Below are 26,978 nucleotides of genomic sequence, written 5' to 3' on the forward strand. Positions count from 1 at the left end.
ACAACAAATCACATGTTAAAATGGGTTACCTTGTTTTCAAATACCCTACCATTTAGTATCTTCATGACTTAGCCAGAGAAGAAAGTTATAAAAAGAGAGTCTCTCTCTCCAGTCTCAGTGGACTCAATGCATTGAACAAACAGAACATTGATTTAAATGGCCACCACAGAATGCTTCATTTTCCCTCCTTTGGTGCATAAGGGGTAACTGAACACTTGCTGACTTGCTTTACAGCTGAAGTCTGGGGGTCTTAAAAACTGGACAACCTAACCCCCCTTTTAGGAACGTGCATTTGTAGGAAATCATACATGACTATTGGTCTGTCTAACAGGCTGACAAATACTCGACAAAAAAAACAAAAATTCTCATTTGTGGGATGCGATCATTTTTAAACAGACTTAAAATCTTTGCTGTCGGCAGCACATGCACTATGTAAGCAAGTTATGTGCTGCTGAGAACGTGACAGTTTATGGTAACAGAATGATAGTATTAATTATTGTTTTGTGAGTATAGAACGTTCATTGGTGCTTGTAAAGAGATAGGTAAGCAACAGTCGATGGGATATATGGATTGTGCCATGTACATCCAGCAAGACCTGCTTAACAAAAATAAAATTGTAAAAAGTTCTCTTTAAGGGAATATATTACAAATAACTATTACAACACTAAAATAAAAAGAGAGTGTGGTTTGACCAGCACAGTTGGTAATCACAGGTAAATACTATGCCTTGCGAATATTTTATGTTGAATTTTTGCTATCACTATTCAAACATTTTTTATTAATAGATTTCAATCTTGATATCAACTATGGATGCATTATACTTAAATGTTCTACTAATCTCTAGCAAGGTTGTACCTCAAATACCTCAAGGTGAAGTTGTCAGCAATTATTAGCTTCCAACAATTATTCCACAAATGCTATCACATAAATCACTCTTATCAGCTGGAAGCCTGAGTGGAATTTCTAAACCAGCCAGATGAGGACTATGATTGGTAGAATAGTGAACAACAAAGAACCCATAGGGCTGTCAAAATACTATAAGAGGGGAATTTCAGATGATACTACTCCACTCTGAGAAAGGGACAAGAGACAGAAAACATGAAGTGGGTGGTGTTAGCTTTTATCTGCCTCCAATTGGCAGAGGGGCTCGTAAGGTGAGTCCCAGCGATGTGATATATTTGTAAAGGGAATCTGTTAGAATGATCCAACCCATCACCAAACTGTTTATATGATCATGTTGCTTTTAGAGAGATAATGCCATCCACATCTTTACTGATGCAATATGATGTTCCCTGAATTGTTGTTCTAATTCATTAGCAAATGAGGCTTAAGTGCTTTTGGTGTGTCAAAGCACTTCCGAAGACTAGGCCTCCCTGGTCCCTGGGTGGTCTCCCCACCCAGCCCTACCTTCCTGTGCTTGACTGACTACTCACTTGCAATATTGTCAAGCCACTTAGCTGTTAATCAAGCAGTGAAGGCGAATAGAGCTGGGGAGGCAGTGGCTTTGGAAGTGCTTTGACTTGCAAAGAGCACTTGAGCCTCATTTGCATATTAGTTAAAATAGTGATTTTTCAATAAGGGAGCAACAGATTGCATCAGTAAAATGATGGGGGACTTTATCTTCCAGAGAGCAATAAGACCATATGAGCAGTTTCAGAATGGATTGTGCTGACAGATTTCCTTTAATGTACATGTGACTATATACCAGTTACTGTATTTTGTATGTGTACTTTCATTGGGATTTATCATAACGAAAAGACTTCTGGATGAACCAAGTCTGTTCTGTAGAGGCCACAGAATCTAATAAATGATCAAGAAATGTAGATGAAAGAAAAGTAAGAAAAGGGAAATGTAATTAGTCATTGGTCTCTAAAGGGTAATTATAGATTAGATGAAAATTCAGGTCTTAGCTGCATATTTTGCAGCCACCCACTCATCTAGCAGCACTTTACACCACTAGAGGGTTCATGCACCATGCCCTTCAGATTACACAACCCGAGTAGCCCAAGGGAGTAAACAGTTCTAAGAAGTTCATAATCTCAGAAGCCACTCTACCTATGTGTCTTTATACTGTATATCTGTGCCCTCTATATTAGACATACTTGCCAAATTTTCCATAAATGATGCTCCTAGATAAAGGTAAATCCGACAGGACCCAAGAGTTGGCGAATCTCCAGAGTGTCACAGAAACCTTCCAGAAAGCAGGGTTCCTCCAACCTTTTTCATTCCCAAGATGCTGAGCTCCAGAGTCTAGAGATTAATTCTGGTGTCGCTTACCAAAATAGGTGGGGGAGAGGGGCATAGTTCTGTAAATACAAATTTGGCAGCATTTCACACCAAAATGTTCCATTATTCAGAAGTCAATATTGAAAAGTCGCTAAGCGCATTGCTGGATTGTTCTAGAGGCCCAGAACCACTTTGCCTAGTATTTTGATATTCAGAAACCAACAAGAGACAACGCAAATTGTAAATTAAATCCAATACAATCCACCACCTCCTTAAAATTCCAAAATTTTGAACTTTCCAGTTCTCAGTTTTGAAAACAACTACCATGATGAAAAATTGAAGAATGTGAAATGCCTAGGTTATGCTACCCTTCTGCTGAAATGTCTGCTGTATTTCATTGGACTTGATTAAAGTATTTGGATTTTTAAGGAGGAGCTGGATTGAGTGTGTTATAATATCAAGCTTGTACTACAAAGTCTAAACTTACTTTGTAGTCAGCAATTTGAGCTTGCCAATCAAATAAAAAAAAAAAAGCCACATTTTCGCAGAAGCACTACAGCTAAGAGGTACCTAATTACATTATGAGTATGGAAGGGGGTTGGAAGGACGAATACTGGAATATACTGCCAGGGTCGTAACTGTGATGATGAAGTGAAATCGCTAAAATCTCACCTTGTGTTTTAGAGTCCCTCTACAAAGATACAAGTCTGCCAGGGAAACCATGCGAGACAAAGGAATTCTGGACTCATACATGAAGACGCACAAAAGAGACCCTGCACTTAAATACTTCAATCAAAATTTTGATTTTGCAGTAGCCTATGAACCCATGTACATGGATGTAAGTTGAAATTGTCATACATAAGAATACTTTTAACAGAAATATATACATTAACATTGATACTTCTTTTGATTTTAGACGTATTATTATGGACAAATAAGCATAGGAACACCACCCCAAAACTTCTTGGTTCTTTTTGACACGGGATCTTCCAACCTTTGGGTTCCATCAGCATCCTGTCAAAGTGAAGCTTGCGGTGAGAATTATCATATACTAATCCAATGGTACAGAGATGTTTGATTTTGAAGCAGTTTAAGGAGAATTAGTAGATACCGTAATAATTCAACTGATTGTCTCATGAAGACTAATCCTTCACATGTCCATTACTGGGGACATGGACATCATAGAGGAGGTCATATAAGAATCTCCTGTCTCGTGAGCCAAAGGGTAGCTCTCACTCTGACTGACCCAGTCTGCCTTTGTATTATGTGGTTGACCAATTATGTGAATGCATGACATGAAATAAAACTGATTCCTGGGTATGGAAGCTAGACCAGTAACATCCCAGTTTCACATTCCACATACGGACTGTGATTTCTGGACTGGCCATGGGCCTTATAATTTGAACACAGCAGCTCCATAGGCTTTTATGAGGGTGCTGACTTTGGGTCAGGATACCCATGGCCGGCCAGTATATGGTGGTCTGTACACAGACAGTTTACAAACTTAGTCGTGTGAATCCGACTAGCCAAAGAGCTGATTGCTTGACTGGATTTATATAAAAAAAGGGATTGACTTCATGAGGCATACTGGCAGACAATATCACGTTATATACAGCTGTAACCAGTCTCAGAATTATTCAACCCCTTCATAACAAGTGTCTAGTTCTTATGAGCCTACATTAAAGGGGTATTCTCAAGTTGTCTCCTGAGCAGCACACAGCTCTTCAGTCTCTTTACTTCCTTGTTTCTGGCAGGTTCTCCTCCTTGAGTGACTGTTCTGGTGATAATTATGTTAGTAAGACTATACAGCCAAGCACAAGTTCTGTTGTAACACATTAAACTATTAATGATTTGCTCTTAGTCTACACTGCTATCACTACATTTACAATATATATATATAGATAACAGGGCATTTGAACAAGCACACCGCTCAGGAAAGTTACCGTAATTAATTAGTAAAACTGCTGTTGGAGCAGCCAATGCTGGGGCTGATGATTTTGTAAGACTTATAACAGCAGCTTGTCACAAGCTGAGACAGGAGGAGGGAGGTGAGCAATTAACTGCTGTATAGAAATCAATGGGCACTAATACTGAGCACACTCAGTTAGGCTCTGGTGGCCGAGCTTCATAGAAACCAGTGGTACACTATGTAAGAAAAAAAATTTGGAGGAGAATAATAGAAAATAAAGCAAATAGAAAAAAAGCAAATAAATTGCAGACTTGCTTATTTTCATTCTAACTTGCAGAAGCAATTTAATTCCCCCTTAAGAAACAACACCAGGTAAATATGACTATGCAAATAACGGATATAACAAAATCTTTATTTCATATAAGGAAATGCCAACATTAGGTCACATGAATGGGGGAAAAGCCAACATCACTGGAGGGAAAACATAACGATATGTAAACATAACAGAATAGGTCAAATTGATACTACAATACAAATCACTGGCAAAGAAAACAGCCTAGATGAAAGTATTACAAATGGACACAAGAGGGCAGTACAAAATCAAGAAATGCAAAGTTCTATAGCAGCAGTAACTAAAACAAGCATGGTCAGCAGGGTCCTCTCATTCTCTCCTGTAGAGTGTAAGCTCCTATGGTCAAATGCACCCTCTCACTATCTCCTCTCCTGTAGAGTGTAAGCTCTAATGGTCAGCAGGGTCCTCTTTATCTCTTGTAGCGCGTAATCTCTTATGGTCAGCAGGGTCCTCCCTAGCTCTTGTATAATGTAGGCTCTTATGGTCAGATGGACCCTCTCACTCTCTCCTCTCCTGTAGGGTGTAAGCTCTAATGGTCAGCAGGATCCTCTCTATCTCTTGTAGAGTGTAATCTCTTATGGTCAGCAGGATCCTCTCTATCTCTTGTAGAGTGTAATCTCTTATGGTCACCAGGGTCCTCTCTAGCTCTTGTACAGTGTATGGTCAGAAGGACCCTCTCACTCTCTCCTCTCCTGTAGAGTGTAAGTGGTCAGCAGGGTCCTCTCTAACCAGAGTCCCGGTGGGCCCCTTTAACACATACCACAATTCATAATGCACCGATATGGCAGAGAAATATAGGTATAGTACCATGCCAAAGATTTCACTTACTTCTTACATTACAAGAGTGATATCTATTGTATATTCTACATTATCTCAGAAACCAGACAGTATAGTTCTCTATACAGAATAATGAGCCCCATATATTGCTCCAAACAGAATAATGAGCCCCATACAGTATAATGGCCCCATATAGTGCTCCATACAGTATAATTGGCACCACATAGTCCTCTATACAGAATAATGAGCCCCATATATTGCTCCAAACAGAATAATGAGCCCAATATTATGCTCCATACAGAATAATGAGCCTCATATAATGCTCCATACAGTATAATGGGCACCACAGAGTGCTCTATACAGAATGAGCAGCATATATTACTCCATAAGGAATTGACCCCATATAATGCTCCATACAGTATAGTGAGCCACATATAATTCTCCATACAGTATATGATGGGTCCCATCTATTGCTCCATATATAATGGGCCTCATATAATGCTCCATACAGTATATGATTGGCCCCATACAGTATACTGAGTCCCATATATTGCTCCATACAGAATGGGCCCCATATGATGTTCCATACAGAATGGGCCCCATATGATGCTCCTTACAGAATGGGTCCCATATTATGCTCCAAAAATAATTGGCCCCATAAGATGCTCCATGTATAATGGGCTCCATATAATGCTCCATATATAATTGGCCATTTAAAAATCTCCATATATAATTAGTCCCATAAGATGCTTCATATATTATTGGCCCCATATACTGCTCCATATGTAATTGGCCCCATATACTGCTCCATATTGAATTGGCCCCATAAGATGCTCCATATTAAATTGGCCCCATATAATGCTCCCTATAGAATTGGCTTCATAAGATGCTCCCTATATTATTGGCCCCATAAGATGCTCCATATAGAATTAGCCCCATATAATGCTCCATATATGGGCCCCTTCTGATGGTCCCCATATATTGCTCCAAATATTAAAAACAAAATTAAATACTCACCTCTCGTTCCTTGACGCTGCTCTGCTCTGGACTCCTCAGCGTCAGCGTCTTCCTGCTCTCTGTGCTGCGACTGCTCAGGCAGAGGGCGCGCACTGGTGATGTCATCGCGCCCTCTCACCTGAACGTCACAGTCAGAGGATGGAAGACGCTGCAGTGCTGGAACCAGGAGAGGTAAGTATCGCAAGTGCCGGGGCCCGGAGCAGGCGGGGGTTCCACTTGTGGGGGCTGGCACTATAGCGCGCCAGTGTCCCCGACGGCGACTGGGCCCCCTGCCTGCTCAGGGCCCCGGCACTTGCCCGGGTGCGTCGGGTGCTGACGCCGGCCCTGTCTCCAACTCTTGTAGAGCATAATCTCTTATGGTCAGCAGGGTCCTCTCTATCTCTTGTAGAGCGTAATCTCTTATGGTCAGCAGGGTCCTCTCTAGCTCTTGTAGAGTGTAAGCTCTTATGGTCAGATGGACCCTCTCACTCTCTCCTCTCCTGTAGGGTTTAAGCTCTAATGGTCAGCAGGATCCTCTCTATCTCTTGTAGAGCATAATCTCTTATGGTCCGCAGGGTCCTCTCTAGCTCTTGTACAATGTAAGCTCTTATGGTCAGATGGACCCTCTCACTCTCTCCTCTCCTGTAGAGTGTTAGCTCTATGGTCAGCAGGGTCCTCTCTATCTCTTGTAAAGCGTAATCTCTTATGGTCCGCAGGGTCCTCTCTAGCTCTTGTACAATGTAAGCTCTTATGGTCAGATGGACCCCCTCTCTCTCTCCTCTCCTGTAGAGTGTAAGCTCTATGGTCAGCAGGGTCCTCTCTATCTCTTGTAGAGCGTAATCTCTTATGGTCAGCAGGGTCCTCTCTAGCTCTTGTACAGTGTAAGCTCTTATGGTCAGATGGACCCTCTCACTCTCTCCTCTCCTGTAGAGGGTAAAGCTCTACGGTCAGCTGGGTCTTCTCATTCTCTCCTGTAAAGTGCCAGCTCTTATAGTCAGCGGTGTCCTCTTTCTCTCTGTCATGTAAAGTGTAAGTTCTTATTCTATTCTTTCTGATCCTCCCCTCTCCCACATGTGTATTTTACAAACAATTCCAATCTTTCTAGTATTGAGATGGGTGCAAATGTATTTGTTTCAAATTAAATTCTGTGGGAAAATTCAGCAAAGTTGGCGAATTGGAATTTCAAAAGATCTGTTCATCTCTAGTATTCATACTATACTCTACTTTGACTTCAATGATTATTTCCTGACACTTCTTGTCTATTACTTCATATTAATGTACTTTTTTTTAGCGGGGGGAATCAAGTTATTTCTGAAAATCTGATATGTATAATTATATGTGGAGCGCCCCCACTGCCGCGGGGCCGAGGGGTACCCGACACCGGGCCTCTGAGTCTCTGTTCTGGGGTTGTCATGGTGGCTAGACCCGGTCCGTGACCCTGCTGGTCAGTGGGGGACGTCCGGTGATAGTAAAGTGAGTGATGGTGTAGTTGTGAAGTGCTGGTCGCAGTAAATAACGAGGACACCAGGTTGCAGTCTCTTTACCTCTTTACTGAAGATCTCTGGGTCCTCAGTCCGGAATCCAGATAACCAGGCTGCGCAAGTCCGGCCGGTCCAATGGCACCTCCAGAGTTCTCTTTGCAGGTGGAAATCTGTGCCTACCTTCTTGCGCTTGTGTGTTGCGGTCCTTCCCTGCTGTGCTTACGGAAAGTCCCCACAACTGTTGTGTCTGTTTCTCATGTTCCCTCACAACTGTAATGTTCTCCCTTTTTACTTCCCCCTGATCTTACGGTTAGGACGCACCCGTATGACGGGGAGGCTTGGAGCTCTTCCGGGACTCTAGCGTCGCCCCACTCCTGTTGGTACCTCCCTAGGTCTTCCTGGGTCTGGGTGAGACAACCCGCCTGTAACTGACTGTCCTGCCGTAGGTTTGAAGTATGGCTTGAAACACTGTACTTCCTCGGCGTTCCGGCCACCGGTTGTGCGCCTCAGTAGGATGTTGCCTCGGTCTAACAGCACGACTCCTACTGGAATTCTCCCTCTGCGGTGATCTCGTTTCTCACTCAGCACAATATATCCCGCTTCTGTTCCTTCCTTAGGGCACCGTCGCTATTCTGAGCAGGCACGGTCCCGTAGCGTTCTCTCAAGTTGCCAGGCCTCTGTCAGGATCCCACCCCTGACAGGGACCCTACCGAATCTTCCCCTGCAACACCCTCTGCCACAAGGTGTTGCCTGGTTCCCATCCAGTCAGCTTTCTCTCTAACTTCCTGCCTGACCCCCAGTTTTACCAGTATGTGAGGAGTGGCCTAGTGAATAGAACCCTTAGCTCCCCCTGGAGGCCCGACTATGAAATGTATTGGTGTCTGTGATACCTGGTCAGATGAACTCCTTCAGTGCCATCAGACGTACCATAGCTCCCCATAGCGGCGGAGCCACAATACTGCAACGACCAGGACTCTGGGGCGCTGCACTCCCCCCCGGTTAAATCCAGTACTCCGGGACTGGGAAGAAACAACAATACAGGTTAGCAAAAAGACATACAATTTTTGTTGAGTGCAAATAACAATAAGTATACTTGAACAGAGCTTCCCTTTATGGGAGGTGAGGACACTTGAACGTTACAAAACATGGTTAAATAACATAGCAACATGCTATAAATAACTTTTCTTACCCAACCGGGTATTCTACTTAATACAAATTCCTGAACAATAATTTAACTCTGCCTTTAAGGATGCACACTCTAAATCCATTAAAGACCTTCTTATACACATTATAAGGCTTAAGCAACTGTGCTACATTCTCCTTCTTAACATCTGCAGGACCGCCTGTCCTAACGGCGCCAGACCTACTGCCTCTCCTTTCTTACAGGACCGCTCCTTTCAGCCCGAGCCTTCTGTCTTTTCAACTACTATACACAGTATAGAACATAACATTTCTTTCAGTTTAAGAGTACCGAGCCATCTCTATATAGCTCCTAGGAGGACTCAGGGTTCACCTTCTATCCTCATTTTCTATCAACACTGTCAAACACTTCCTTAAAACATTAGCTTTCATCGTTACTTTCTTGCTAGCAATTAGGACACTATGTCTACCCCTACGGGTCTGTTGTATCTTTCTCCTGACTTTCTTTCAGAGAACATTATCTGCATCCATTTACAATTAACTTATTCAATACATATAACTTTTACATGTAAACATCACCATCATTTTCTTCTGGTCAAGGCATTATTGCTAACTATCCGTCTTAAAGCAATACCACTTTTCAAGTGCACCAAGTAAACATCCCCTTTAAAAGGGGACCAAATCTTCATGAGGTAGCATATCTTCTCAATCTACCAGTCTGTACTCAGCAAAGGCTCCGGTGCGGTATCTTCGCAAAGAGTCTCTTTTCAAGTAAAACCAGTAGGAAACACCCTTAAGAAGGTGCGAACTATATACAAGAAGTTTGCATCATGCACTGTTCATGATTGCGGCAGTTCTTGAAACTTGTGCAAAACTTAGAAAAAATAAACAAAACAATAGGGATCCCGGGTCAATAAAGGGATCCCCTTGGAGTTAACCCTGGACGGGTTTACCAGCAACAGCAGGAAAACAAACAGTTAACTATTTACAGTTGATAAAGCATTTATGCTTACTCAGTCTTCTTGTAGTGTAGGGGGTGGTCTCCTTCCAGGCCTCACCCGGCCAACGGGCCGCGTTGGTACAGCAAGGGCCGATCCTGGCTCCAGCAGCGACAGGATCCCTCGCCGGGATGCCCTCCTAGCTTGTGGGCGAGCGCGACCCAGAGGCACGCGGTGGACCCGGACCCCCTGAGGTTCCGCGGGGACGGGCTCTGGCACCTTTTCCACAGACGGCTCATCCTCCGGCGTTCCGGCAGCAGCCTGCAGGGCGACGCACCGCTGGACACTCCGAGCTATCCAGCCGGTTCCACCCGCTTCCCTCCTCCACCGGGTGTAGGTCACGGCGTCGCCAGGATCCAGGTCGGAGTCATACCTTCCTCCACAGGGCTCGACCTCCTCACGATCAACGCGGACCTGCAGTGGCTCCCCAATCTCTTGGATAACTCCTCTTCCGCATCGGGAGTTAAAGGAGACCACCACACCCCAGTGGGACGGTGGGGTTTCCTCCACACTGGTTAGATCAACCTGGGCTGCGGGCTGAGGTCTATTCCGCCAGGCTGCCATGAGGCCCCGCAGATGTTCGGCCTCTGGCAGGATCCTCAGGCCCGATGCGTGCAGCTCACACTCCGCCGCGGCCTGGATGGAGAAAGCAGGGGACACTGGAGACAGGCGGACCTCCGTAGGCTGACCCAGCCGTGCGATCACACGGGCATCGGCTTCCAATCTGTAGGCTATCCGCCGGGCCTCGGCTGCGCCACGCACTCCTCGGATGGCGGCCGGGGAGGTCGGCCCATTGTTGGCTCCGAAAGGGTCAATTCCTGTAGTGATGGCGTATCCCGGGTTGCATCGGGCTGCGCAGCCTCCTGCCGAGTCTGGTCATTCCCACGCGGTGCCCCCGGCGTCGCCATTTTCGCTTCCTCTCCAGTGTCCTCTTCCCGCGGTCTCTTTCGTGGGCGGCCCCGTCTCCATGGTCTCCACCCTCCAAACAGGATCAGGAGGCGGACCTCGGCTGCTGACGGACACGTCCTCAGGACACAGAAACACTTAGACTGGGCGGCCATTGTCCTTCGCGCTCTCCAGCTTGTCTACGCCCACTCCACGCCCCTCTTCTTCTCCTGCGCTTCTCCTCAGCGCTGCAATGGCGGCGGTTTTGGCGGTTAATGGCACAGCACAGTCCTTGCAATGAAGTACAGTCTAAGCACAATTAATCACAGTTCCGAGGCACACATGACCTGATCCTTCAGGCTTAAGTTGATCCTGTTCGTGACGCCAAGTTGGAGCGCCCCCACTGCCGCGGGGCCGAGGGGTACCCGGCACCGGGCCTCTGAGTCTCTGTTCTGGGGTTGTCACGGTGGCTAGACCCGGTCCGTGACCCTGCTGGTCAGTGGGGGACGTCCGGTGATAGTAAAGTGAGTGATGGTGTAGTTGTGAAGTGCTGGTCGCAGTAAATAACGAGGACACCAGGTTGCAGTCTCTTTACCTCTTTACTGAAGATCTCTGGGTCCTCAGTCCGGAATCCAGATAACCAGGCTGCGCAAGTCCGGCCGGTCCAATGGCACCTCCAGAGTTCTCTTTGCAGGTGGAAATCTGTGCCTACCTTCTTGCGCTTGTGTGTTGCGGTCCTTCCCTGCTGTGCTTACGGAAAGTCCCCACAACTGTTGTGTCTGTTTCTCATGTTCCCTCACAACTGTAATGTTCTCCCTTTTTACGTCCCCCTGATCTTACGGTTAGGACGCACCCGTATGACGGGGAGGCTCGGAGCTCTTCCGGGACTCTAGCGTCGCCCCACTCCTGTTGGTACCTCCCTAGGTCTTCCTGGGTCTGGGTGAGACAGCCCGCCTGTAACTGACTGTCCTGCCATAGGTTTGAAGTATGGCTTGAAACACTGTACTTCCTCGGCGTTCCGGCCACCGGTTGTGCGCCTCAGTAGGATGTTGCCTCGGTCTAACAGCACGACTCCTACTGGAATTCTCCCTCTGCGGTGATCTCGTTTCTCACTCAGCACAATATATCCCGCTTCTGTTCCTTCCTTAGGGCACCGTCGCTATTCTGAGCAGGCACGGTCCCGTAGCGTTCTCTCAAGTTGCCAGGCCTCTGTCAGGATCCCACCCCTGACAGGGACCCTACCGAATCTTCCCCTGCAACACCCTCTGCCACAAGGTGTTGCCTGGTTCCCATCCAGTCAGCTTTCTCTCTAACTTCCTGCCTGACCCCCAGTTTTACCAGTATGTGAGGAGTGGCCTAGTGAATAGAACCCTTAGCTCCCCCTGGAGGCCCGACTATGAAATGTATTGGTGTCTGTGATACCTGGTCAGATGAACTCCTTCAGTGCCATCAGACGTACCATAGCTCCCCATAGCGGCGGAGCCACAATACTGCAACGACCAGGACTCTGGGGCGCTGCATATGTACCAATTTTAAAGGGAACCTGTCTCCCCCACCAGGCGTTTTTTCAGGCATGCGCAGTTTGCACTGCCCTTCTAGCTTACAGCGCAGGCGCCACAGCAGAACACATGGGCGACTGCTGCGTGTTGACTTCCTCAAAGTGGTCACTGTTGTGGCTGCTGCTCTGACCACAGGTCATCTGGGAAGCGAGGGATGCACCGCGGTGGTCACTGACAAGGCGGTAAATCCGGGAGCCCCAGTGGGACGTTATTGAAGGCAGAGGAGGCGGAGCCTTGCGCACAGAGTATTGAGTGACTGCTGGGAGGTGCTGGGCGGACGGACCGGGACATTGGGAATTTTGGTGCCGGGTATCGCATGTGTATAGGTAATTATGGCTAAGATGTTTTAAGTGAGGCGGTTACCCTTAAGTCAGCAATATGCTGCGGTGAGTCACTAGGACATTGAGAATAGGCAGCTTTGGGCAGCATTAGTGGTTAACCCTTGGCTGATTAGCCTAGGGGTTCATATTGTGTTATTTCATTCTGCCCGTATATGAGGCTACAGCTCCTCTTGCCTCATCTATTTTCCAATACCCCCGGTGTGTCCTGATATATACAACATTCCATAATGCATGTTCTACTGCTTGCATATTTCCCTTTTATATGTTGTTTATTGATCTGTTGTTTGACTTTGATTGGTCATTTTTAATAAATTATAAATTTTTCTATATATTACTTTGGCCCTGTAACAATTTGGTTGTGTGGAGTTTTGTATATTTATACTGATGATAGGGGCGGTAGTCTGTATCGCATACACAGGGACCCTTGAAATTGTGTATTGGGATCCACTGTGGTACTATGTGGCTCTGTTCATTAGGGATTGTGTATGGGAGGTGTTTCTGTCCGGGGGAAAAGACATGCCCCCAGGTCTAATTCGAGGTATCAGGGACAAATTATAAAAGCGATTATTTCAGCGTTTGCAGGAACCCGAACTAAAAGAGCCACCTTGACTGAATGCAGCATTAGTGCTGCACAAGGTAGCTCTTTTAGTTAAAAATGCCTGGGAAGGGGGGGGGGGGGCGACAGGTTCTGTTTAATATTCTACAATCCGTATTAATTCCCCCATGTGCTGCTCCGTGCTGCCTCTTAGCAGGTAACATTGTGAGTGACAGCATACGTGTCTCTATTCTTTCCATGTGCAAATATCCTCTTCAGAGAGGAGGAGGACTTGAACTCTAGTGAAACATATTGGATGTAGTAAGCCTAGAGGTGAATGTCGACCCTTTCATAAGCTTTGCAACATAATTTAGGATAAGAAGAAAAACCAGAAACTCCATTTGCAGATACATGTTTGGGGGTGTTTTCTTGTCATCAGTACAAAGCAAGAAACCTGACTTGGCTATGTGAGAGGCCTCCGACATGGGGTCTAAGGAGTAACATTTCTTCTTGAGGACAGTGCCAAACTGGTGTAAGGAGGAGACTCATAGGTCATGCAATGCTCCTCTGGGAATTTAAATAGGCAAATTGGATCTTCAAACAGGAAGAGGACTGGAACGCTAGTGCCACATACAGTATGTAGTGCCTAAATCCAATAGGTGGTTGGTTTGTCTTCTTATCCTACGTAATGTGGCACAGTTTGTGACTTGTATCTGTATTTTTTCAGTATCCATTACTTTTTATTTACTGCTGTTACAGTACATTGCACTTTTGCTGTACCGTCCATTTGTAATACTTTCATCAAGGCTGTTTTTTATTTTTATTATAAATGTAACCAATTCAGTCATGTTTGCATATCCTGAGCTTTTCCTCTAGTGATGTCGCCTTTTATCCCTTATCATTTTTTAACTTTACATTGTTTTTTAGATCCCTTAGGTGGCTTGAACCTGTGATTGTTTGATCGCTGGTACTATGTAGTGCAAAGCTTCAACATAGACCAATATAGTACTAATCATAGTGGATCGCCCCCACGCGCAGGGCAATGGGGTACTCAGCTCCGGGTCCCTCGGTCTCGGTTCTGGGGATGTCACGGTGGCCCGACCCGATCCGTGGCCCTGCTGAGGGGCGCCCAATTAAAGGTGAAAGTTTGTCTGGTGTTCATGACGCCACCTGTGGTATTCGGTCAGGGTGACCGACGCTGCTGGGGGTCCGCTGGGGTGATGGAATGGCAACCAGATGGTATAACTTCCCACAGGTGAAGTATGTCCCCAGGGCTTCCTAAAGTGTGTGGATGATGATAGTGATCGTTGTGAGGCGCGATGAATAACGAGGACACAAAGGTTGCAGTCTCTTTACCTTTTACTGAAGACTTCAGCGTCCGCAGTCCAGAGTACTGGACTGGCCGGTCCGAAGGCACATCCAGAGTTCCCTTAGCCAGGAAGAAATCAGTAGCCTTCCTACTAGCGCCTGTGTGTTGTAGTACCTCCCTGCTGAGCACCACGGGAAAGTCCTCACAACCTTTGTAGATATTTCTGATGTTCTCTCTCTCTGTCCCCCAGATGATATGGATAGGACAACCCGTATGACGGGGTAGGCCTGGAGTTAATTTATAGGGACCCTAGAGATGCCCCTCTCCCACAATTGCCTTCGTGTCTTCTTAGGTATTTAGGTTGGGCAGCCAACTTGGAATTGACTGTCCTGCCGTTGTCTGGAGTAATGCGTAGAGCCTATTACTCCCTCGGTGTTCCGGCCACCGGCTACGTGCCTCGGAAGGAGGCTGCCGATCTCGGGGCAGGACTCCTCCTGGTATTATCTCTTTGTGCTGTCCCCTTACAGGACCTTTCTGGGTCAAACCCAGGCTGCTTCTCCCTCGATGTTATCTGGTCGAAGCCCAGTCTGCTTCTCTCTCTAACTTCCTATCCAACCCACCAGTTTTACCCGTGTGTGAGGAGTGCCCTAGTAGATAGAAGCTTTGCTCCCCCTGGTGGACTGAAGTGTAAAGTGTAGTGTGTGACTGTAATACCTGGCAAGGTGAACTCCTTTAGTACCATCAGACGTAACATCACTCCCCCTGGTGGAAGAGCGACATTACTGCAACGACCAGGACTCTGGGGCGCTGCAATAGTCTCCTATGAAGCCCAGCCCGTGGCTTGTGCCATAACGACCAATCAGAACCTCAGAGTGCCGATAGGCTCCCAAAACAACAGGATGGCGTGACCTAAATGTTGCTATCAGTGGTCAACATCTAGGGGTTTTAAAAGCAACGATTGGACATCATAGCTTATTCTGAAAGTTACCTGAAATGACAGATATGTTTTATACAAGTTCTGTATTAGGAAATATTCATATGTGGCAGCGATGTTTCAGAAATTTCTGCAACTGAAAATCTGTTTCAGATTTAGCAGAATGGGGTTGTCTCTGCAGACAAATAGATTTGAATAGTCACAAAAAAAAATCAGAAAAAATAAATCTGTATTTTATTAAAATCTCAAACCCTCAAGCAGGACAACATCTTGACAGTTTGGACGAGCAGCATGGGTGTACTACTGTGTGCTCGACAATGCTGCGGGCAGAGGCAGCTTTGCTTGTGCAGTACCGTAGGAGCGCAGGGACACTGGATTTGACCAGATCCACTAATCTGTCCAGCTTCTGGGCAAACTCTGTAGCAAAAAGCCTGTAAGTGCTGTGTTCTTTGCCGACGAGGCGCCCAACGATGTTAGACAACAGTGGTGGCTGGTAACCTAGACAATAAGCAGTATAAAATAGATTTAAAAATCCTCTGTTCTTAAAGGGGGTATCTGGGACTTTCCAAAAAAAAGTATCAAAGCACTAACAGGCAGGAAATAGCAACTTACCTGGCTGTTGTGGACGGCGCCGTTCTTCCCCAGCACAGAGAGGTCACAGACGCTCCTGCCGGGGACTCCTCTGTCTCTGCTGGTGTGATGGGACAGAACTTCAGAGGTCCTTCTGATTGACAGCTGGCTTACCCAGTTAGGGAGCAGGGATCCAGATGTCAGTCAGAACGACCTCGAAAGTCCTGCCCTGTCGACAGAGCGAACCGGAAAAGAAGCCTCCGCTCTGTGTATGTGACGTCAGCAGAGGCTGGAGCATCTGTGACCGCTCTGTTCAGGGGAAGTACGGCGCCGTGCACAACAGGCAAGTAAATTGCAGTTACCTTCCTGTTAGTGCATAGATACATTTTTTTTTGCAAAGTCCCAGATATCTCCTTTAAGAGAAGATAATTTTTAATAACAAGTAAATTGCAAAATTGATTGTTTTTACAAGCAGTTTGCAACTGCAAAGTGAATCTGTCAGCAGGATTTCTCCCTTCCCACAACCAAACTACTTATATGCGCATGTAACTCTTGCAAAGACAAGTGCAGCAATGCCTTTACATGGCCTGTCCATTTCTGAGAAATCAACTTTAATTTATATGCAAAGCTGAAGGACTATGGTAGATCTAAAGCTTCTGTCACTCCAGCGCTATACCATGCCCAGCGCCGCTTCCTCCTAATTGACAGATGGTATCTAAGTTGTAGGACGAAGGAGCTGTCAGTCAAGCAGGAGGAGGTGGCGCTGGGTGGTGAAAGGAGCTTGAGTGACAGAGGCTTTGGATTTATAACAGCACTTCAGCCTTATTCGCACAATTATTCAAACGCTTACTTCTGAACAGACTGGCCATGTAAACGTATTGTTGGACTTGTCCTTGAAAAAGCTACAGATGAAACCAGATGTTTATATACACTATATAACAACACACATATGCATGTTTTTCTTAATATCTGACATGAAATCAGAATAAACCTTTCCCATTTTAGGTCAATTAGGATTATCATAATTATTAATCTTTACCAAATGCCAGAATAATTAGAGATAATGTTTTAAGGTATTTTTATTACTTACTGCAAAGTCAAAAGTTTACATACATTTCATTAGTATTTGGTACCATTGCCCTTAAACTGAATGTCTTGGGTCAAACGTTTTGGGATATCCTTCCACAAGCTTCTCAATAGTTGGTCAGAATTTGGGCCCATTGTAACTGATCCAGGTTTGTAGGTCACTTTGCTCACACCTGCTATTTCAGCTTTGCCCGTATATTTTCAATAAGATTGAGATCAGGGCTTGGTGATGGCCACTCTAAAACATTGACTTTGTTATCCTTAAGCCACTTTGTTACCAGTTTGGCAGTATGCTTCGGGTCATTGTCCATTTGGAAGACCCATTTCTGCCCATCTTCAGATATTTTGAAATGTACCCAAGGATGAGCCAGACTTGTGCAAGTCCACAATTCTCTTCCTGATATCTTGCCTGATTTCTTGAGACTTTCCCATGATGCTACATGAAGAAGCAGTGTGTTTCAGGTGTGCATTAAAATACATCCACAGGTGTGTCTCTAATTAAATCAGATGTTGTCAAAAACCTATAAGAAGCTTCCAAGCAAATGACATCATCATGTGGGAAGTCCAGAATTGTTTAAAGGCATAGTAATCTTAGTGTATGTAAGCTTTTGACTTTGCAGAAAGTAATAAAAATGCCTTAAAACATTTTTTTACAGCAAGCTGCATCTAGGGACACAACTGAAGACGGAAAACCCCTTTACAGCGGACGAGTCCATCCTTTCCATAAAACTGCATTTTTCTGAGATGTTTTAAAATTGTATAATTAGTTTCCTTTTTTTATACAGGCAATCACAATGTGTTTAACCCCAGCCAGTCCTCTACCTACACATCCAATGGACAACAGTTCACCATGTCTTACGGCAGTGGCAGCGTCAGCGGTGTATTTGGCTATGACACTGTTTCTGTAAGTAAACGAAGATTGATTTTAATGACTTACTTTATGTGGCTAACAGTTTATTATATTTAGTGCTAGATTTGGTCTTACTGTAAATGTGGCATATATTATGATAATTCTGTAACGCTCTAATACAAGTTCCTCTCATACAGGTTCAAGGACTAACCATCACTAACCAGGAGTTTGGACTGACCTATTCAGAGAGTGGCAGCAGTTTCTACTACTCTAAATTTGATGGGATCTTTGGAATGGCATACCCTGCCATGTCTGCAGGGGGCGCAACTACAGCCATGCAAGGAATGCTGCAGCAGAACTTGCTCAACTACCCTATCTTTAGTGTCTACATGAGCAGGTAAATAAAAACAAGATGCAGAACTACAAGATTGTAAATGTGCTTACCAAAATGCAAAAGAGTCAACGGAACTGTGAGACTTGAGCAATAATGATAATTTGCTTTTATTTTCGTGTAGTCAATCTGGAGAAGTGATCTTTGGTGGAGTGGATAACAGCTTATATTCTGGACAGATTCTTTGGGCTCCCGTTACTCAACAAGTTTACTGGCAAATTGGAATTGATGAGTAAGTTATTAATGTAGGAAGCACCGAAGACCAGCCAGGAGCAGCAGTTGGCGGTCCCATTGAAAACAGAGCTGCCGAGTGCTCTTCAGATCCTCGATTCTCTTAATCGATGAGGGTCCAGCAGTCATCACCCAGTGATCAGGAAGATATCCCCTGTCCTATGGAGAAGGGATAACTCCCAATTTTTAATATTCCCCTTCAAGATCTATTTACACGCCATGATTATCGTGAATGAGCATTTCATGATAATCGTGCAGTGTAAACAGGCTGGCGATCACCTGTCAAACGAGTTAAACACTTGATCAACGGGTGAAATAATCTATTGGTTTGCACAAAAGTTCATTGTTCTCGACAGCACATTGTCTTGTGTAACAGGACCTGTGCTGCTGAGAGCAATGGCTGCTTATGTGTGCGGATTGTACAGTGCATATCTGAAACACTGACTGCCTGTGTCAACAGACTATTAAATAAACACCAATAGGCAAACATTTACCGGCAGTCATTTAATGCCATAACTCATCAATAAGAAAAGCACCTTTACACGGTTAGATAAATTAAGGTCAATGTGGTGGACTTTAGTGGGTTTGGCTAACAACCAAATGTGTATGGGGGAAGCCCAATAGTAACACCTGTCACTGGGGAAAATGTTGAATTTCAACATCTGATGGGTCAAAATTACCCATACAAGCCTGCGGGTCCAAGAAAAATCCATGTTTTGTATGAATTTAATATTATTTTCTGAGACGTGAAAATATACTGATGGTGAAAAAAAAATTACACACTGACGAAAATTAGTCCATTATTTGCGTCCCAGAAAAATCACTGATGTCTGAATGAGACCATAGATTTCAAAATACAATTACCGTCGATTTGCAGAGATTCAGGCATATGCAGGGTTAATGAGTCGTGGGGTATGGAGAATTGTGGAAAGTCTTAACCCTTATTTCTTACAGGTTTGCAGTCAATGGACAAGCAACAGGATGGTGCAGTAATGGCTGTCAGGCTATTGTGGATACAGGAACGTCACCACTGACCATTCCCCAGGAGTATATGGGCACTCTGCTCCAAGACCTCGGAGCCCAGCAGGGCCAGAATGGACAGGTAAGCTTGAATAAATCTACTTACTTACTTCAATTCTACTGTAAAAAAAATAGAAATCTGAAATATGTGCACTGTTTTATCTGACATCCCCATTGCTTCTGATGGGATTTTTCTAACGGTAATGCATTGTTAGTTCCACAAGATTTCTATAGCTTTTGACAACCAGGATAGCGCAAGTCTGCAACACTACTTTACCCAGTAAAATTGTAAAAAGTGGGAAAAAGTCCAAGTGTGTTGAAATTGTAAAGAAAGTGCAATTTCACATTTTTTTTAATTTACTATGTTCACTATACGATAAAACTGGGCTGGCAATATGATTCTCCAGGTCCATACAATTAGGCCCCTTTCACACGTCAGCTTTTTGCTGTCAGCCGCAATCTGTCGAATTTTGAAAAAAACGAATCCGGTGACTGATGCCGCCGGATCCGTTTTTTTCTCATAGACTTGTATTAGTGACGGATTGCGACAGTTAACCTCACGTTCGCCGGATCCGTCGAAAATTGTTTGTCCGGCGGCCGGAGACAACGTAACTTTTTTTGTGTATGTCGAAAAATCGAACAGCGACGGATCCGTCGCCATCCGTCGTTTGCTCGAATGGAAGCCTATGGGTGCCGGATCCATCAAATGACGGAATCCGGTGATGGATTCCGTTTTTTTTTAACTGAGCATGCTCCGATTTATTTAGGATCCAATTAGTCAGATCCGCTAGTCGGATCTGTAAAAAAAACTAATCTGTCGCATCAGTTTTTCACAATCTGCAAAAAAATAGAAAATAGTTTGGAAATTTGTATAAAAACAAACAACAAAACACCTTTGTTTGTGCTGCCATACCCATACCACATTAAATTTTCATGATATGGGACTGTGTGAGGTGTTATTTTTTACTGATACCATTTTGGGTTAGATACAATGTATTGATCGCCACTTATTGCAACGTTTAAGAAGCGAAAAAAACGTAATTCTGACACATTGATTTTTTTCTCATTATGCCACTTACCTATCAGATTAATGTACTTTATACTTTGATAGATTAGACTTTTATGAACGTAACAATACCAAATGTTTTTTTTTTCACTGTTTTACTTTTAATGGGGCAAAAGGGGGTTGAGTTGAACTTTTGTGTTTTATTTATATTTTTCAATTTTTAAAACGTCTTACTGCATTTAATAGTCCCCTTAGCGGACTTGAAATTGTTAATCTATGATTGCTTGTGCCTTGTGCTGTACATAGCAGAGCATCACGATCTAGAATGATGAGCCCCTTTGCTGGCACGTATAAAATGTCACTGTCCGACGTTGACAGCGTAATTTAACAAGTTAACAGCTATGGGTGGAGCGGAGCTGTTAAAAGCACATGATGGCTGATTCAATCATCATCTGCCAGGAAATATGTGGGCCCGGTGTGCAAGCCTGCATCAAAGTGAGGGACACGACATATCACGTAACTGTAAGTCATATGTCATGAAGGGGTTAGGCTACGTTCACATTAGCGTTGTGCGACGCAGCGTCGGGCGCCGCTGCGGCGACGCATGCGTCATGCGCCCCTATATTTAACATGGGGGTGCATGGACATGCGTTGCACTTGCGTTTTGTGACGCATGCGTCACTGCAGCGCACGCGTCAGGGCGCAGAGGACGCAGCAAGTTGCATTTTTTGTGCGTCCAAAATCAAGCAAAAAAAGGACGCATGCGTCACAAAACAATGCGTTTTGCATGCGTTGTGTCGCCGACGCAACACACAACAACGCAAATGTGAACGTAGCCTTAAAATGACAAGATTGATGCATCTACAAAATCTTGAAGCCATCTAGAAATTCTGAAAATATACATGACATCAGTCCACAGACTGGATAAACAGTCCTTAAAAGGGTTTTCCCATGAACAAAGTACATTTTAAGTAATAAATATTGAAGCTATAATAAGTTCCATAATTGAATGTATAAAAATGTATTTACCTGGGCTGAGTTGATCTGATAAATGTGCTCCTTCTAGGTACTGTGCAATGCTTGTGTCTGATCATACAGAGCTGCTCCAGTTGATGGTTGGCACATACCAGAGCTCCTGGACAGGGGGAGGAAGCATAAGTCAGTTATGATAACTGAGTATACAGACAAAACAGCAGGAGTTCACAGCTGCTATGTTCTGATGTAACATATTTCCCTGTCTCTTATATCAAAGGAGTGAGTGTTTCTGTGAACAGTTCTCTAAGTTGATCATAAATCAAGTCGGTGACATATAAGGTCAGGGTCCAATGGAGCTCCTACATCACGGACTTGAGTAATGATGAGCTCAGAGATACACTCACTCCTGTAATATCTCAGGCAGGGAAATGTGTTACATCAGAAAATAGCAGCTGTGAGCCTCTGCTGTTCTGTCTGAATACTCACTTATCACAAGTAACTTATCCCTGGCCAGGAGCTCTGGTATGTGCCAACCATCAACTGGAGAAGCTCTGTAAGATCAGACACAGCCATTACACAGTACATAACAGGGGCATATTTATAAGGTTATTTCAGCACAGGAATATTTTTTAACACATCCCATTGTGAAACTTATTGTTCCGAGATCAATTCATTAAAATGTACTTTATTTGTGAGATCACCCTTCTTAAGAAATTATCAAGTGCCTCTTATATCTACATCTGACGGTAAAAGGAGCTGCCGATGTGGCGTCAGTTGGTCCTTGCCTGGTCTTCTGCACCCTATTAGGTATCATGCACCTGTTCCATTGGTCACAATATGACGTGTGCACAATATCTGTGGAAGCAAGCAGCGGAGTGCAAACATTTTTACTTGAAGGGGTTGTCCAGTGAAAACGTTGTTTGATGAGTGAGGGTCCGACATTTGGAACCTTCACCAATTGGCAGATAGGAGAAGTTTTATCCCTGTAACAATGCAGTTGTAGTACACATGCTCAACTGCTGCCCCATTCCTTCCGTATGGGGCCGCAGAGCTGAACATGTTTTTTTCAGCAGCCCCATAGAGAATGCAGGGAGCAGCTCTCAGATGTGCCGATCTGCCGCTCCATTTTGTAACAGGGATAAAAATTCCTCATTATACCGATTGGTGCAAGTCCCAGGGATGAGGACCACCAAATTATTTCCTATACTATGGTTAGGTAATTACATGCTTTCTCAGCATGAACCCCTTTAAGGTAATCACTAGCATATACAAATATATTTTTCTCCAAGTCAAATGTGTTCATATTCCTAAAAAATATATTTTATGGTTAGAACATTGACTTAAAATCTCTCATATCTGTCCTTCTCAGTTCCTGGTTGACTGTAACAATGTGCAAAACCTGCCATCTATCAGCTTCACCATCAATGGAAACCAGTTTTCTATTCCACCCTCCGGATACATAAGCGAGGTAAATTGTCAATTGTATATATATATTATACGGATATTCTGTCTGTGGTGCCTCTATACATCAATTTACCCAACAAATAAATTACCTAATGCCAATCCACATCCACATGTGCAAATTAAGAATATTTTCTTACCTACCCCAAAATACTAAACTCCTTATTCCCAGGCCATAAACATCTCCTCTCATCTCGGTATTAAGAAATGAGATTCAAAATGTGCCTTAGAATGTATTTAAACCCTTTGAAGGGGGCTTTAAATGCCACATTCGCAATGCATAGTTATTCCGCTGCCTGTCGACACTTCACAAGTTTTACCCCACAGGAGCCTTTATGGGCAATTTTTAGTTACCTAGACCCAGAAAAATATTATTACATGCTAAGAACATCTTTTTGGCTGCAGCCAGGGTAAAACCTATTTTACATACTTAGCTACAAGAATGATTTTTTTTCATGAACCTACAGACTTGCATTGCCGATTTTGATCTCAGTGTCAGATCAAAATCCGACTTTTCGACGATATTTTCCATGAACCATTCAGTCTGTGGAAAAAAAATCAGACCTGTGCACTGCCCCATAGAATATTATAGATATGAGTGTTATCCATGGAAACCATGGATAGCACTCGAAGGAGAAAATTGGACGTGTGAATGAGCCCTAAGAGATGCAAACGCCTTACTGCTAGTTTTAGGCCTGTCTACTGGAGCAGATGCTAGTTAATATGATGGAAGCTGTGCTTTTGTAGCTTTAGAACAGAGTTTCCCAAACTCCAGTCCTTACAGCCCCCCACAGGTCATATTTTCAGGATTTCCATATTATCCCAACGGTGAGAGAATTCCTGATGCCTTGATGATGCCTCCACCATCTGTCCAATGCTAAGGGAATCCTGAGAACACGACCTGTTGGGGGCCGTTATTTTGCATAATTATCACTTTAAAGAATGTATTTCTATTCTGGGAATAGAAATCTGGGAAAAGAGAAGTAGAACATGTGTCACAAGGGGTATTACAGGAAGCCCAGTTGTTTGAAGAATGAAAAATTAGGTGTTTCTGCTAGGTACTAGAACAGTTTAAAATTGCTAAGAACATTTCTGTTATAGATTATGAGGTAAATCATGCTTGTACTAAACTCACAGATAAGTAGAAACCAACTTTGGTTCTTTAAAATGAAATTTACCATTAATGGTGTCTCAGTAGGTCAGTCGTATCTGGCCATACACATGTACGGTTTGTCCTTATAGTGCATTGCCAGCTTCATTCACTCATGTCGCCACAAGTGGAGGACTAATTCAGAACTTTTTCTGTCTTTTTTCCCCGTCTAGAATAATGGTTATTGTACCGTTGCCTTTGAGGAAACCTACCTGCCATCTCAGAACGGTCAGCCCCTGTGGATCTTGGGAGATGTATTCCTGCGGCAGTACTATTCTGTCTATGACATGAGCAACAATAGGGTGGGCTTTGCTCAGGCAGCATAAAAGCGCCAGGAACTGACATCCTTCAGTTGAAGACCCAAACGTTTCAATCTGTCAACAAATTTTACGAAAGCCATGAATGCAAATAAATTGTTTTATTGAAATATGTTCTGAAATCTATCCTATCTATCCAATTTCTGCTCACTAACAGAAGTCCAATAAGGGTCTGTTCACAAACTGTACATTTCTTGATAATTTGTCTGGAATAATCCTGCTAATCTGAATAGAGTTTGCAGAAACCCCTATAGATAATAATTAACGTTTAGGCCATGTGCACACGTTCAGTATTTTTCGCGTTTTTTTCGCTATAAAAACGTGATAAAAACGAGAAAAAAACGCTAACATATGCCTCCTATTATTTACAGTGTATTCCGCATATTTTGTGCAAATGTTGCATTTTTTCCGTGAAAAAATCGCATCGCGGAAAAAAAAGCAACATGTTCATTAAAAATGCGGAATTGCGGGGATTCCGCACACCTAGGAGTGCATTGATCTGCTTACTTCCCGCACGGGGCTGTGCACACCATGCGGGAAGTAAGCAGATTATGTGCGGTTGGTACCCAGGGTGGAGGAGAGGAGACTCTCCTCCACGGACTGGGCACCATATAATTGGTCAAAAAAAAGAATTAAAATAAAAAATAGTCATATACTCACCTTCGATGGCCTCCGGAGTCTTCCCGCCTCTCCGGTGCATGCTGCCGCTTCGGTTCCTATAGCTGGTGTGCGGTGAAGGACCTGCGATGACGTCGCGGTCTTGTGATTGGTCGCGAGACCGGTCATGTGACCGCTCACGTGACCGCGACGTCATATAAGGTCCTACACACACACAGCATCTATAGGAACGGACGCCGCTGAGGAGATCTGCTGTCTGCAGGTGAGTATAACCATTTTTTTTATTTTTTTTTATTATTTTTAAACATTCTATCTTTTACTATAGATGCTGCATAGGCTGCATCTATAGTAAAAAGTTGGTCACACTTGTCAAACACTATGTTTGACAAGTGTGACCAACCTGTCAGTTTTCCAAGCGATGCTACAGATCGCTTGGAAAACTTTAGCATTCTGCAAGCTAATTTCGCTTGCAAAATGCTAAAAAAACGCGAAAAAAACAGGAAAAAAAACGCAAAAAAAATGCGGATTTCTTGCAGAAAATTTCCGGTTTTCTTCAGGAAATTTCTGCAAGAAATCCTGACGTGTGCACATACCCTTAAAGTAATCCATCTCAGGTTTTTGCCTATTTGAGAGCAGCATGATGTAGGGACAGAGATATTATACAATTCTGGGTGCTACAGTTTTGATTAAAAATTGTTTCATCTGCTGCAGATCTGGCAGTTCTCGGAATGCTGAGCTCTGTATAACCCCACCCACACCACTGATTGGCAGCTTTGGGTGCATAGGCAGCAAGCTGCCAGAGGTGGGGACGTGCATGGACTATCTGGCAGCAGGTTTACCAGTCTTCTTGTGATAATATTCTACTGAAAGATCAGAGATTTTACAAAAACTACACTAAGCAGAACAGTAAGTGACACATCCTATGGCCATAGATTCCTTGCCCTGCCATTCTATACTTTGTAGGCCACCATCCACCTTGGACAAGAAGATCCCAGTACCAACCTAAGGATGCAATTGGTGTCCCAGATCAGGAGATATAGTGACATCAGAGTACTGCACCATCTCCACCAGGCTACGGACTTCACAGACCAGAAAAGGACTTCTCTGCTCTTTGTTTTGGGATTGGGATTAGCGGCACCATGCTGGTGGTCTGAGCCAGTGCCTGTTGGTCTCCGCCTGCTAGCTGTACATCTTTCTTGTAATTGCTGAAGCCAATGACTGATGGCAGCCATAGGTACAGGCCTCTGCAGCACGCGAACTCTGAAGCTTGAGACTGGCTGCAGTGGTTATGTTAATTACAGAAGTTGACATAGGTACAGGCCTCTGCAGCACGCAAACTCTGAAGCTAGAGATTGGCTGCAGTGGTTATATTAATTAAAAAAAGTCAGAAAATGCTAAAAATAATTAACATATGCATTTCTATGTAAAAACAACTTGCTTTTCATATTTTTTAGCATCTATTAATGTTCTGAAGTTTCCAAACATGCCATTTAGAAAAAGTAACCTGACGAATTCTTCATGTGGTTTCCACTCTGAAGATGCACTATACCTTACCTTACGAGTCAATGGGAAGGCTCAGATGACGCCCGTGGGCCTTTCTAAGCGCTCTTGTTTGAAAAACCACTAGCAATATCTCCCTTGCTGAAAGACGATAAAAAGAATAATATTCAGGAAATGCTAGTAAAAAAGACGCCACAAAATTAGTGGAAAAAAGTGTTCCAAAAACAATGGGGAAAAAAAAAAGACTTTAACCCCTTAACGACGGCCGATACGCCTTTTAACTGCGGCAATTAAGGGTACTTATTTCTCAGCGCTGCTTTTTAACAGTGCTGAGAAATAAGGTTATAGCGCCCACTAGCGC

General features: G+C 44.0%; 1 protein-coding gene and 1 long non-coding RNA gene across 3 annotated transcripts; one reads left to right on the forward strand and one right to left on the reverse strand.

The window, feature by feature from the left end:
- The first annotated feature begins 1,074 nt into the window (after window positions 1–1,074).
- LOC143818108 (gastricsin-like) lies at window positions 1,075–25,713 on the forward strand. The gene is made up of 9 exons (XM_077299529.1): window positions 1,075–1,154; window positions 2,911–3,064; window positions 3,143–3,260; window positions 17,884–18,002; window positions 18,146–18,345; window positions 18,464–18,571; window positions 19,525–19,672; window positions 22,941–23,039; window positions 24,356–25,713. The coding sequence occupies exons 1-9, from the start codon at window positions 1,099–1,101 to the stop codon at window positions 24,506–24,508; spliced, it is 1,155 nt and encodes a 384-aa protein (XP_077155644.1). The 5' UTR covers window positions 1,075–1,098; the 3' UTR covers window positions 24,509–25,713.
- On the reverse strand, window positions 15,791–26,873 carry LOC143818109 (uncharacterized). Of its 2 annotated transcripts, none has more exons than XR_013224318.1 (4): window positions 26,672–26,873; window positions 24,395–24,556; window positions 17,925–18,000; window positions 15,791–15,940 (listed from the first exon to the last, which is right to left on the reverse strand). It is a non-coding gene; the product is annotated as an uncharacterized LOC143818109 (long non-coding RNA). The 2 variants fall into 2 exon arrangements; XR_013224319.1 differs by having other exon boundaries at window positions 17,921–18,000.
- Window positions 26,874–26,978: the final 105 nt, after the last annotated feature.

This window comes from Ranitomeya variabilis, chromosome 3, assembly GCF_051348905.1.
Source record: "Ranitomeya variabilis isolate aRanVar5 chromosome 3, aRanVar5.hap1, whole genome shotgun sequence".
NCBI lineage: Eukaryota > Metazoa > Chordata > Amphibia > Anura > Dendrobatidae > Ranitomeya > Ranitomeya variabilis.

Coding starts and splice junctions, on each gene's coding strand:
- LOC143818108 (XM_077299529.1), top strand. CDS start 1,099: ATGAAGTGGGTGGTGTTAGCTTTTATCTGCCTCCAATTGGCAGAGGGG. Junction 18,346..18,463: donor TTTAGTGTCTACATGAGCAG/GTAAATAAAAAC, acceptor ATTTTCGTGTAG/TCAATCTGGAGAAGTGATCT. Junction 19,673..22,940: donor AGCAGGGCCAGAATGGACAG/GTAAGCTTGAAT, acceptor TGTCCTTCTCAG/TTCCTGGTTGACTGTAACAA.